We start from the raw sequence: 13,481 nt of genomic DNA on the forward strand, positions 1-13,481 counted from the left end.
TGTTGTTGTTGTTGTCGGGATCCACTACCAGTAACTCTTCCTTATCTTCTCCAGTGTTTTCAGCCGCGATTATCTCCCTTCCTCCGTGTGGCGTCAATCCATATTCCCGTTACTACGTTACTATTTTTAGAAGGTCACTGCACGTTACTATTTTTAGAAGGTTTCCAATGTTTTGCGCGTTTATCTCCTTTCCATCCTTTTGAACTACACAATAAACAGTATCAGTCTCTCAGTCTCTCAGTCTCTCTCTGTGATCTCAATGTGTCAACTCCATATTTTACACTTTGGATTTAAGCCTTATCACTTACCTGGGCATGAAAGTCAAGTGTTCAGTATTACAACTTGATAATCTGAATCGATAACTACGAAAATTGTTGGAGCTCCAAATGTTCGAAAAGTTCGTTTTCATCATGTTCCATTTCGCTACATTTCACTACATTTTGCTACATTTCGCTACATTTCGGAAAAAATAACTACTGCTGGCAGGGCTCCATGCCTAGACACCTCAAACACAACAAGAATTTGTTGTTGATGTTTAAGCCTACCGCAGGTAAGGTCATTTCGATCTTTATGACTCTCTGTGTTGAATATTGGTTGCTGGATCCTACTGAAACAAACGCAGACTCTGTCACTGTTCTTATTTGTCAAAATAACATAAACATAAACATCGCCCAAATAATCAATAACAAATCACACCAGAGTCTTGACACCGGCCTCCACGCATCAGTGAACTGAACGCATCAGTGAACGCATCAGTGAATTATTACTACACCAACAACGCGGATATGCACGTTTTGGCAATGAATTAAGTGTCTTTTGAAATAAAAACATCGCTGTGAAAATTTACAACTGCCTATGTGTGCAGTGCCAAAGATGAACAATGCCGAAGGTAAAAAAATAAAAAATAAAAAAAATAAAAAAATTAAAGTCAATGTATTAGGCGTATTTTTTCCTTCTGATCCTGGAACTGTTTCGACTATAAAGATTTTTTGTTGTTGTAAAAGGAAGTTAATTACTTGATTTGCAGACTTCAAAACTGAAGCTACCCTTTTCTGACTTCTTAGAGATAAACTTACACAAATTCCTGACAAATGAAAAACCAACAACATTACTACTACATGGTTTTGTTTAAATTGAGGTAAAAAAATAAATCACTGCAAGCAAACAATTACTTTTGGGGGCCCTGCAGCTCGATCCTTTCCAATGCATGGAAGCTCGATAGCAAGTGTGCATGGGTGCCAATGGCGGCACAGATTAATTCACAATAATGGACAGTCAGGAATGGTTGTTATGCAGTTGAGACTTTTTGTTAAGAGTAGGGACAGTACAGAAATAGATCACTAATCCTTTTATTTGAATTCAGCAGAACTGCATAAAAAAAAAACCCATGTGTTTGTGTTTCTAACAGAGGAATGCTTTTCGGGAACTAACACTGTTACTGTGAAACCCAAACCAAATATTGAGAGTGACAAATCTGAATGATTAAGTACAGTTGTTTTTGAGCCATCCTATGAGTGCAATGTGTGAAATGAGTTAAACTTAAAAACGATTTTTAGCTTGTTATTTATGAGAGACCTGAAAGATAATGTTTGAAATGAAATGGGGAATTTAGAAAGCGTTGGTTTAATCATGAAGTGACACTACATGTACACCAAAATTTGACATTAAATCACACAGCAGTTAAAACACTCTTGCTTTCAGATGACCACCAAGTCTGCTTCACATATTGAAAGAGAATGGGGTGCTTCAGATGCATGCCTGTCATGAACGCTGGCTGTCTGCATGTCGTCGTCATGTCACTACTGTCAGCAATGATGCTGTTCTCCCCACAGGTCTCTGCAGCAGCGAGTGATGGAAACGGCCCTCCTAAACTCCTCCTTGTTTCGTTTGACGGTTTTCGCTGGAATTACCCGAGTAAACTCCCAGCATCCAAGCTCCCCAACTTTCAAGCCTTTATCGACAAGGGGGTGCATGTGAGATGGGTGGAAAATGTATTCCCGACAATCACGCAGCCCAACCACATGAGCATGGTCAGTGGTTTGTATGTGGAGAGCCATGGACTTGTCCACAACCATTTCTACGATCCATTATTGAATGCCACATTTCCACCGAAGGTGCTGAAAGAGAATGATTCAAAGTGGGTGGATGTAGGAGCAGAACCCATATGGGTCACCAACTCCAAAGCCGGCGGCGAAAGATCATCAGGCAGCATCTACTGGCCATCGTCCACGGCCAAGATCAAAGGTCATCTTCCAGATAAACTGAAGCTAGGTCACTGGGATGACATCACCCCTGAAGAAAAGGTGGACTTGGCGTTTGAGTGGCTGGCTCACGAGTCTGACCCTGCCAACTTTGTGGCTATGTACTTCGGCAACCCTGACCACATGTCTCACGTGCATGGACCGGACTCCCAAGAAGTTTTGGACATCATCATTTCTCGCGACAAAATTGTTGGAAAAATCTTATCCAAGATACAGGAGAAGGGGCTGGAGGATAAACTCAATGTGATCATCACTGCCGACCACGGCCATGCGCCAGTCTACAACCAGACGATGATCAATCTTGACTTGCTCGTGGACCCGTCGTCATATAAGACGTACCAGAAGGTACAGGATGGTCGTGCAGTGGTGATGCTGACTCCAAATGAAGGTATGATTGACCTACCTCTACCTCTGCCTCTAAAGTAGTTGCATAATAGTGAACAATGCCTTGGAAACTACACAGATGAACATTCTTGTACACAAACCTTGACTAAATGTAAAAAGGTGTTTGTGTTAATTTTTGAGAAAATTTTTTTCATGCTGTGGATTTTACCTTCTGACTTGCATGCAGGTACTTTGTATATTGAGTAACATTTAGGGGTAATTGTGAACGTACCTAATTCATTACTTGCCCTAAAGGACTTTGCATGTTACAGATGAACCCGCCTTTATAAGACCCTGGTTAACCAATTCCGTACTCCTCTGGGTTATTTAAAAGACTGATCTTCAGTGCTTAGCACTATACTGCTCATGATCCAATCAATCCCATGTTGTGTTTTCTTCTTTTTTTCCCCCTTGGTTAACAAATTATGCTTATCTTTGTTTCTGAAGGCTTCTTTGACAAGGTGGTTGATAGTCTGAAGCACCGAAATCTCCACGTGGCGATTAAAGGAAAAAGCAAAGACCTGGTTGATCTTCACTACTCCAACAATGTTCGCATCCCCCCCATTGTCCTATATGGGGAGCAAGGTTGGATCATCGGAACAAATAAAACAACGTTCCTGAGTGGAAGTAAGTTTGCAGCAGAATTTAATTTGCAGTCAATAGATATTGCTGCATATTAATTGGGTACAGCAGAAGACCTCCAAAACTAGGTCTTAAAATTATGTCTTAATTTTAAAGTGGAGTTACATTGATGGTGGCTATGCACAAAACATCTGAAAAAGCAAGGTCTCAAAACAACAGATGCAATAGCCTTATGGTTAAGATGTGGGCCTGCCATGTAGAAAGTTCGAGGTTCAAATCTCGACTGCTTCGTGTACACTACATTGGGGTGTGCACGTTAAAGATCCCACGATTGACAAAAGGGTCTTTCCTGGCAAAATTGGTTAGGCATAGATAAAAAATGTCCACCAAATTACCCGTGTGACTTGGAATAATAGGCCGTGAAAAGTAGGATATGCGCCAAAATGGCTGCGATCTGCTGGTCGATGTGAATGCGTGATGTATTGTGTAAAAAAAATTCCATCTCACTCGGCATAAATAGATCCCTGCGCCTTGAGTCCGAGTCTGGAGATACGCGTGCGATATAAGACTTCATATAACCTGCTGTGTAAAGGGTCTTTCCAATCTCCCAGGTCAATTAACTCATGTGCAGACCATCTTATATTGTAAATCACCTTTCCATACAATGACTTGCACCTGTCCAGGGCCGGACCCAGAAAAAGCATGTACCTTGCTTTGAGTGGTTTTTGTTTGTTTGTTTTTTTTAAATAAATTTTGTGTGTGTCTCTAACAAATTTTATTCAATGTGAAATCCGATGAGAAAAAGGTACCCCCCCCACCAACTCACACTGACAGGCCTTAACCCTCAAAACAAGGCCCAGAATGCACCAGATTGCACAGATTTTAACCGTTTTTCAAAAATTTTCCGGGGGAGCATGCCCCCGGACCCCCCTAGTTCGCGCGCCTGCGCTTGTGGCTTCGCCACTTCGCTGATTTGCCCCCCAAAAAAAGGAGGAACCCCCCCCCTTACAACTCATTTGGTCCGGCCCTGCCTGTCTGGAAGGACTTGTGTACTTTTGGTTGATCCTTGGGTGGTCTTTATTGACAGGTTTAACTATACAACTGTTGTTGGCGTTCACTGATTTATTTATGTTTTTCCAGAGGGTGAGCATGGATGGGACCCTAGGTATGCACCCAGCATGTATCCCTTTTTCATGGCAAGTGGACCAGCTTTCAAGAAGGGCGTGCGCAATGAAGCACCGTTCCACATCGTCGACATGTATTCACTCATGTGTCACGTTCTGGGGCTGACACCAGCACCCAACAACGGGTCTCTCAGTAACACGGCTCACATCTTGTCAGCCTCTGTTTCTACTGTCACAACATACATAGAAAGTATGTGGAATTAAATTGTTTTCGTTGTTGATCTGAAGGATCAATAGATTGATTGACTAGTTGACTCATTACATGTAGTTGGTTTCTTCAGTTGAGTAAGCTCATTTGTGAGATTTTTACATAAATTTATGATTTTCCAATTATTTCGAAATGCCCGAGGGCCCATTATCAAATTTTTGGCAAATCCTTTGATCAAATTCTCAGGTATGTATGCAACATCCGTCAACTGTGATTAAAACGGTTAACCCCTTCTGTTTTTTGTTGATTTAGACTAACAAAAGCAAAAAAATACCTTCAGCTTTGCCCCTGGACTGGACTGGGGACTAGCTTTTGACTTGCCCATGAAACCCCACTTTTCCTTTTTGTTTTAGTCAAAACGGAGATGCCAGAATCCAGTGACTTATTTGTGTTTGTGCCTGCTTGTGCACTTTTAATAGCTCAAATGCATTTTTGTGTTGTTTTTGTTTTGTTTCAGTTGTAATTGGAATTCTGGTCGTTATTGTCGCTGTCGTCATCATCCTGTTTATCATCAGATCACTGCAGAAAAAGAAAAATATCACGGCCTCCTACAAGCGGACGTTCACAGAGGAAAGTTCAAGAGGCATGATGGCTGAGGGTGTGGTTGAATTTAAGGATGAAGATTTGTAAATAAGTGTGTATGTGTGTGTGTCTTCAACTGGTGTATGCGTGTCAATTTGTGTGTATGCGTCTGTATGCTCACAAATGCACACATCTGCATAATGTGTGTGTGTGTGTCACTGTGATCAAGAAAAATGATAATACTTATTTGCTGCTTGTTTTTTTTTTTTAAAGCAGTGACTTTTTGGAAAGTTACAAAACGGTGCTTCAGGTATTTGCTTTCTAGAGTACCTTTTTGTGTCATAGAAGTTTTCCCGGTGATGTGATTTTGATCAAATTTGTATTGCTAGTCAGCATTAAGTGAAAAACATCTATATTATTGGCTTGCAGTTTGCTTTTTAGCAATTCATGAAGCAAAGATTCGGAGATCGAATCCAGACTTCCTTCCCTTGATCACATAAACTACACAACTGGTGTGCCATATTCTTCTGTTAATTTTGACATGGATATTATTGGTTTTGTACGTTATCATGCTCTTCCAAATTGTTTGTTTTTCTCATGTGATAGACTTTTGCTTTGCCTATGAACATTGGAGTTTCATGTTTTGTTGATACCTGTTCATTTTTTTCCCCGTAGACCATCCTACGTTTTAAATGAATTTTCAGTATTGATTTCATTTTTCAGTTGCGAAGTACTGTTTTTCAGTTGTTGACCTTAGATGACTCGGATTCATCGTTAAGGCCAGACAGATGCAGAGCCCTCTCGATCGACCTGATAGACTCCCTCTCAGCTACATACACAACTCTCCAACACCAAGGTTGAATGCTTCATTCCGGACGGCGCCACACTGGCGCTGGGCGCCCTTGCTGGTGCCAAGCAGTTGTCTGTGACGGATATGAAAGTTGTTAAAACCACCTTTTAACCTACTTTAAATCTGCCCTTTAACTTACCATTTTTGTGCGTGTTAAAATGGCTGATCAAGGTGAAAGCGGTCACGGATTTATCATATTACAGTGGAACTGTCGCTCTATCAACTTTAATTTCTCTCAGCTATATAATTATATATCTAATCACTCTGCTGACATCTTAGTTATCCAGTCAGTCAAGAGAAAACGCTCCCTGCTGCCTTCAATAGATGGTTTTGACTTCCCTCCCATAGTAGAGCAAAAGGGCTCAGGGCAACTCTAAATTCAAACTATCGGGCGATAAATTGACCACAACTGACTCTGAAAAGGCAAACCTATTAGCAGCTACCTTTGCCAAAAATAGTCAATCAAAATCCCAAGACACTGAACGACTCAATTATAGGTTAGATCAGGAGAAGGGTTTCACATACCCCCCAGATGACAACCAGTTGCCTATAAACTGTATGTTTAAAGCAAAAGAAGTCCAAAACGCCATCTCTTCTGCGAAAGACCCCAAAAAATCCACAGGTTTAGACCCAATATCATATCACATGATAAAACATTTGCCACCTAACTTTGTTAAGTTGCTCACTCAGTTGTTCAATCTATGCTGGTTAAAGGATAATATCGATCCCGCAGCATGGTCAAACTCACAAGTAGTAGCAGTATTGAAGAGCGGAAAACCGGGCAATCTACCCGGCAGTTTCGCCCCATATCACTAACCCCCCCACCTCAGCAAGATCTTTGAGTGTGTGGTGAACCAGAGGCTGGAGTTCCACCTCAATAAACACAATATCATCCCTTAAACATGCCAGGCAGGCTTCAGGCAAGGTCGTTCGTGTGCGGACCACATTGTGCACGTCACTGAAAAAATCAACAAGTCGCGTAAGGCGAAATTACTACATTTAGTCAAGCTGTGGAACTCACAGAATGAAACTGAACGTAGTCAGCCGCTAGTGCAAAAGGCAGTGAAAGTGACGAGCCTGTTTGGCGCGGCAGCGGTTGCGCTGTGCTTCATAGCACGCTTTACTGTACCTCTCTTCGTTTTAACTTTCTGAGCGTGTTTTTAATCCAAACACATCATATCTATATGTTTTTGGAATCGGGAACCGACAAGGAATAAGATGAAATAGTTTTTAAAACGATTTCGGAAATTTAATTTTAATCATAATTTTTATATTTTTAGTTTTCAGAGCTTGTTTTTAATCCGAATATCACATATTTATATGTTTTTGGAATCAGAAAATGATGAAGAATAAGATGAACGTAAATTTGGATCGTTTTATAAAAAAATTTTTTTTTACAATTTTAAGATTTTTAATGACCAAAGTCATTAATTAATTTTTAAGCCACCAAGCTGAAATACAATACCAAAGTCCGGCCTTCGTCTAAGATTGCTGGGCCAAAATTTCAATCAATTTTATTGAAAAATGAGGGTGTGACAGTGCCGCCTCAACTTTTAGAAAAAGCCGGATATGACGTCATCAAAGGTATTTATCGAAAAAAAGAAAAAAACGTCCGGGGATATCATTCCCAGGAACTCTCATGTCAAATTTCATAAAGATCGGTCCAGTAGTTTGGTCTGAATCGCTCTACACACACACAGACAGACAGACACACACACACACACACACACACACACACACACACCACAACCCTCGTCTCGATTCCCCCCTCTACGTTAAAACATTTAGTCAAAACTTGACTAAATGTAAAAAGACCTTGGCACATAGTAATAATTCTCTTCTTGGAACCTTTTTTGATATTAAATCGGCTGCGTACGACAGCGTCTGGCATGCTCGTCTACTCCTAAAACTCGGCAGAATTGGTGTCTCTGGCCACATGTACCAATTCATCAAAAACTTCATCAGTAATCGCAAGATGTCTGTCCGAGTGGGCTCTTCGGTGTCCGAAACCCATGTGCTGGACATGGGGGTTCCCCAGGGCAGTATCATCGCACCAAACTTATTCAGTATCATGCTCTATGACATTACTTCTGTTAAGGTTGATGGTGCTAGTGTACTTCTGTATGGGGACGACCTCGCCTTAATAGACACAATTAGATAGACCACGCCATATTACCAACAGTGTTGACTTATCTTCTTACCAAACTAAAATCGACAACCTCTGTCACTGAATATATTACACCAACGGCTTCCAACTAGCCTCAAATAAAACGGTCTTTCTTGTTGTCTCCCGTAGACAACTGTACAGGAACTGTAGTATGAAGATAGGTTGTGATATTATCAAACCGAGCTCAGAAGCTAAGTTCCTCGGCGTTATCATTGATACTCAACTTAACTGGACCAGTCATCGAACATCTGATCAATAAGGCCAACAAGGATCTATATATCATACCCGCTACCTGGCGTCCCAATCCTGGGCCAGAGGACGCAAGTGTGTCACAGAGGTAGTGCGGGCATTAATTCGCTCCCGCCTCTTGTACGAGTGCGAAGCTTACTTCGCGACGCGCCCGGCGCTCATGAAAAAACTGGCTGTTATAGAGTGCAGGGCGCTCAAGATAGCTCTGGGACTCTCCCAGCAAGCGAGTAAGAGTCGAGTCTACAGCGATGAGATAAGACTCCGTTCAGCTCAGTATGCTGTCAGAGCCCACGCGGTAGAGAACTCTGCCTGCGAGGTCCTGACTGACTTTTTTCCTCAGCACCAAACTTATGAGGCCAACACCAAACATAGCACTCAACTCTTGGCCAAAACGCTACCCTTATCCATAGACCAAATAGCCTCAGTGGACCGCCAACTCGTCACGTGACCCTTCGAGGTTACGACGCTCGACTTTCAGGGGCGCTTAGCGTCCGGTTTGAAAGGCCAGCGATTCGAAGACAGTGAAAAGAAAGCACGCTCCAGTTATTTGTGACAATGGGAGGTGACAATGAACTGGATTTTCCAAAACTCCAAACTAAACTGAACAAAACTCATCGAAAAACATGTTCCATATGCACTTTAGGAAACCCCTACTATTATATATGACAGTGAAGATAATACTACCAAAAAATATAACCCCGTCTACCTAGCTGTACTGTTACAAAAGAAACCCTGAACTACAAATTCTCGGAGCATTTAAAAGTCTTCACGGACGGATCCAAATTTGCAGACGGCAGCGTTGGCTGCATGCGCCTTTGTGATCCCAGATCTCAAAATCTCAAGGAAATATACTCTTAAAGACATCTCCATATTCTCAGCCGAGCTATTTGCCTTGCTCATGGCATGCACTTTCATAAATGACCTCCCAGTCACACCGCGTGCGGTGGTTTTTTGCTCTGACTCGCGCTCTTCACTACAAGCTCTGCATCGAAATACATCAAATCGGGCAGAGCTACAAAGAGTTAATCGCATCCGGCACATCCGTATCGTTTCTCTGGGTCCTCTCTCACGTAGGGGTCCGGGGAAATGAACTGGCGGATGTCGCCGCCAAAGAAGCGGCAGAATCTTGCCCTGCTAATACCAACATCGGCTACTCAGTAACCGAGTTCTACAGTAAAATTCGTAAACTCATTCGAAGTCAGTATTGTAACATCTCTGTCCTATCAACCCATTGATATGAACGATCTACACCCCGATCTCCCAACAAACCTCCTCACTATCTTCGGACGCCTTCGTGCCGGCGGATGCCGCTTCCATATCTTTAACAAGTCCTGCCATTGTGGAGAACCGTATTTATTCCAACACATTTTCGCTCCATGCGCTACAAATAGAATTACCTTTAAAACCTTAAATGACCATATGCAGCTCCATGGTCTGAGTCCCCAGGATTATTTGCGCAGTAGCAGTTCTCTAGGCTGGTCACACAGCTTTCTGCTGTGCTGGTCAGGGACTCGGACATGGGGCTGTGGGTATATAACTCTAAGCCCAGATTATCACATCAGCGTGTCTCAGTTTGAGGTCGAGTGGCTCCCGCCATCCCTCCTGATTATAGCGACTACCCTCTAGATAATGTATCCTCACCCTAGGCTCACTAGTCGCCAAACTGTACATATTTTTACATTTAGTCAAGTTTTGACTAAATGTTTTAACATAGAGGGGGGAATCGAGACGAGGGTCGTGGTGTATGTGTGTCTGTCTGTCTGTCTGTGTGTGTGTGTGTGTGTAGAGCGATTCAGACTAAACTACTGGACCGATCTTTATGAAATTTGACATGAGAGTTCCTGGGTATGATATCCTCAGACGTTTTTACATTTAGTCAAGTTTTGACTAAATGTTTTAACGTAGAGGGGGGAATCGAGACGAGGGTCATGGTGTATGTGTGTGTGTGTGTGTGTGTGTGTGTGTGTGTGTGTAAAGCGGTTCAGACTAAACTACTGGACCGATCTTTATGAAATTTGACATGAGAGTTCCTGGGTATGGTATCCTCACACGTTTTTTTCATGTCTTTGATGACGTCATATCCGGCTTTTCGTGAAAGTTGAGGCGGCACTGTCACGCCCTCATTTTTCAACCAAATTGGTTGAAATTTTGGTCAAGTAATCTTCGACAAAGCCCGGACTTCGGTATTGCATTTCAGCTTGGTGGCTCAAAAATTAATTAATGACTTTGGTCATTAAAAATCTGAAAATTGTAAAAAAAATATTTTTTTTATAAAACGATCCAAATTTACGCTCATCTTATTCTCCATCATTTGCTGATTCCAAAAACATATAAATATGTTATATTTGGATTAACAACAAGCTCTGAAAATTAAATATATAAAAATTATTATCAAATTTTTTTTTTCGAAATCAATTTAAAAACACTTTCATCTTATTCCTTGTCGGTTCCTGATTCCAAAAACATATAGATATGATATGTTTGGATTAAAAACACGCTCAGAAAGTTAAAACGAAGAGAGGTACAGAAAAGCGTGCTATCCTTCCCAGCGCAACTACTACCCCGCTCTTCTTGTCAATTTCACTGCCTATGCCGTGAGCGGTGGACTGACGATGCTACGATGTTAATGTGTAATTGTCGGCCTCTGATGTCACATGGCTCAAAGAAGGGAAATCCAGTGTTCAATCGATACATAAATCATTTTATAAATCCGTTATTCAGGATATAGAATACAGACTTATATTGGTTGTGCAAGGGTGAGATGATTTTTGCATTTTGTCTTTGCCTTTTAATAAGAACTCTATTCTCTTATTGATTTTGTGTTTATCATTATGTGTGTGCGTCGCGCGTGCATGTGGGAGTGTGTGTTTTCACACAAAATAAATGCATTTAGATACAATATATGAGATATTCAGTTCAGCTGAATTTCATAACGTTTGGATGAATATGGCTCAAATTCACTTTATTACTTTCACTTTGCTAAATTTCATGTTGTTTTGTTTGTTTGTTTGCTAGTTTTTATCTGGGTGAGTGGTAAGAGGTAAGACTAAGACATTTTATTGATTAAACACAAGGTTCATTTCAAGGGGGTGTAGGTTGGGTGGGGGGGAGGGGGATCAGTTGTACAGGTCACCACATATGCATGCATTCTCATAGTACACTCAATCTCTCACTCTCTCTCCATCCTAGTCACATATCCAGGCATACATTATCAGTATGGACAGCTACAACATCAAGAAAGTTTAGCATACAAGCAAACATAATATATTATATAATCAGCAATCAAAAAGGTAATCCTGCTTTATCATTCCACAAAACAAACTAGGCATAAATACATCAACTAAAAATTCACGAAATGCTGCATTATTGAGTCACATTCTCTCTCTCTCTCTCTTACCTAGAATCATCTCCAGCATATGAATTAACAATTTGGACAGGAACAACGACCAAAAGTGTACTAACCCAGCATACATTATTGGCTATCAAACCTAGCTGCTCTAACATTCCACGGCACAAACTATGCACAGACACATCAACAATTAATGCACGTAATCAGGGCATCATTGAGACTTATTTTCACTCTATCGTTCACAAAGAACTACAGCAAAATACAACAATGGACCAATGAGACAAACAAGTCATCAAATCTCCCACGCCCAAGCTAACTTTCTGCCCAAGACCAATTTACAACCATAATAAATGAAATGATAAGAAACACAAATTATTAACCATCATCAAGTCTCACCTTATCATACATTGGGCCGCTAGTCCCAAAACTTCTCTCTTTTCTGAAAAACATGACATAAGATCCTGGCCACCTCTACCACTGCATCCACTTTATCTACTGACATAACATTAACATTATTCATATCTTCACTATAAGGGTTTTTTCTCTTAATAATTGAACATCAAGTCTATATTCACAATATCCTTTGCATAGAAACAATACATGTTTCTCGTCTTCCACCCCCTCCTTGCATACAGGGCATAACAAAAGGTTTGGTACACAATCAATTAAGGGATGTCATGTCGGGCGCCTGTGACGAATCGCGACTGTGTGTAAGCACAGTTGAAAGCTATATTGAGAAACTTACAAAACAAAAAACAACATTTCTTTTCCGGTTCAATATTGCCCCCAGTTCTACCCATTCTACATGTTCAACCTTCTGTTTCTTATACAAAATAAATGCGGCCAAATAAATGTGTATCAAAGCCAACTTTGCATCAAATGTTTGCATTGGGAATGTTGCGACCCATCTCGTCATCGGCGCTTTTCCGGAAATGACCTGCGCTTTGTTGGAATTCCAACAATGGCCGCCATTGTAGGAATTCCAACTTTGCGCTACGCGATTCTAGAAATGCACCGCGTGCATAGTGAGAATTCTGCTCTTTCTTAGAATGCGATGTAAAATGATACAAGTCATGTTGGCATATGATGATCCTTGCGTTTTAAAATGATCAATGCTTAGTCTCGAAAATGCAGATGCATTGTATAACGCACCAAACCAACCGAATTACAAAAAAACAAAAACACTTTTGATAACTTCGGCGGGCTGGAACTACACAGATCAACGTCACATCCCACTCGACCAAAACGCACCAATTCATATCAAAACAGTGGAGGCGAATTCAGTATTAGAGCCGGTCACAGTCCTGTGTTATAGCTGCCTTGTTTTGTTTAGCGTGTCACAGTGACGTAATTTTTAACGTCACAGTTTCAGATCTTACATTTTACAACAACAAAAACAACACAACAAGAGTGTTCCGATATAACTTTTCATTGGTAACTATCGATGTAATAATTTTTATTCCGAGATACAACATTACTTCCCTTTACTGGCTGAGCCTAGGCTCTTGTCACTGCATTGTAATCTAGGCTCATGAAACGTAATGTGCAAGTCTGTGTGCTATATTGATCATGATGTGATTGATTGTTGCAAAATGTTGATTCAAATTAAAGATGATTTCAGCCTGTCGTAAAAAACTAACACTCTACTCTGGAAAAAAAAGGTGTTCAAAATAGATTGAGACCGTGCAACAACAACTAGCTAGCTGCATGCGCTGACTGTCAGAG

At 41.0% G+C, this 13,481-nt stretch overlaps 1 protein-coding gene across 2 annotated transcripts; it reads left to right on the plus strand.

The window, feature by feature from the left end:
- The first annotated feature begins 472 nt into the window (after positions 1-472).
- Positions 473-11,218, plus strand: LOC138962055 (bis(5'-adenosyl)-triphosphatase enpp4-like). 2 transcript variants are annotated; one of them, XR_011454387.1, is made up of 6 exons: positions 473-550; positions 1,702-2,649; positions 3,093-3,272; positions 4,368-4,601; positions 5,077-6,916; positions 6,967-11,218. XR_011454387.1 is itself a non-coding variant. In XM_070333758.1 (5 exons), exons 2-5 carry the CDS (start codon positions 1,737-1,739, stop codon positions 5,247-5,249), a joined length of 1,500 nt encoding a protein of 499 aa, XP_070189859.1. In that variant the 5' UTR covers positions 473-550; positions 1,702-1,736; the 3' UTR covers positions 5,250-11,218. The 2 variants fall into 2 exon arrangements, 1 of the variants encoding a protein (XP_070189859.1); XM_070333758.1 differs by having other exon boundaries at positions 5,077-11,218.
- Positions 11,219-13,481: the final 2,263 nt, after the last annotated feature.

This window comes from Littorina saxatilis, linkage group LG3 (genome assembly GCF_037325665.1).
Source record: "Littorina saxatilis isolate snail1 linkage group LG3, US_GU_Lsax_2.0, whole genome shotgun sequence".
NCBI lineage: Eukaryota > Metazoa > Mollusca > Gastropoda > Littorinimorpha > Littorinidae > Littorina > Littorina saxatilis.

Excerpts from the sequence above, each read along its gene's own strand:
- LOC138962055 (XM_070333758.1), top strand. The coding sequence starts at position 1,737 with ATGGGGTGCTTCAGATGCATGCCTGTCATGAACGCTGGCTGTCTGCAT. Across the intron at positions 3,273-4,367 it reads AACAACGTTCCTGAGTGGAA|AGGGTGAGCATGGATGGGAC; the intron begins GTAAGTTTGCAG and ends ATGTTTTTCCAG. Across the intron at positions 4,602-5,076 it reads TGTCACAACATACATAGAAA|TTGTAATTGGAATTCTGGTC; the intron begins GTATGTGGAATT and ends GTTTTGTTTCAG.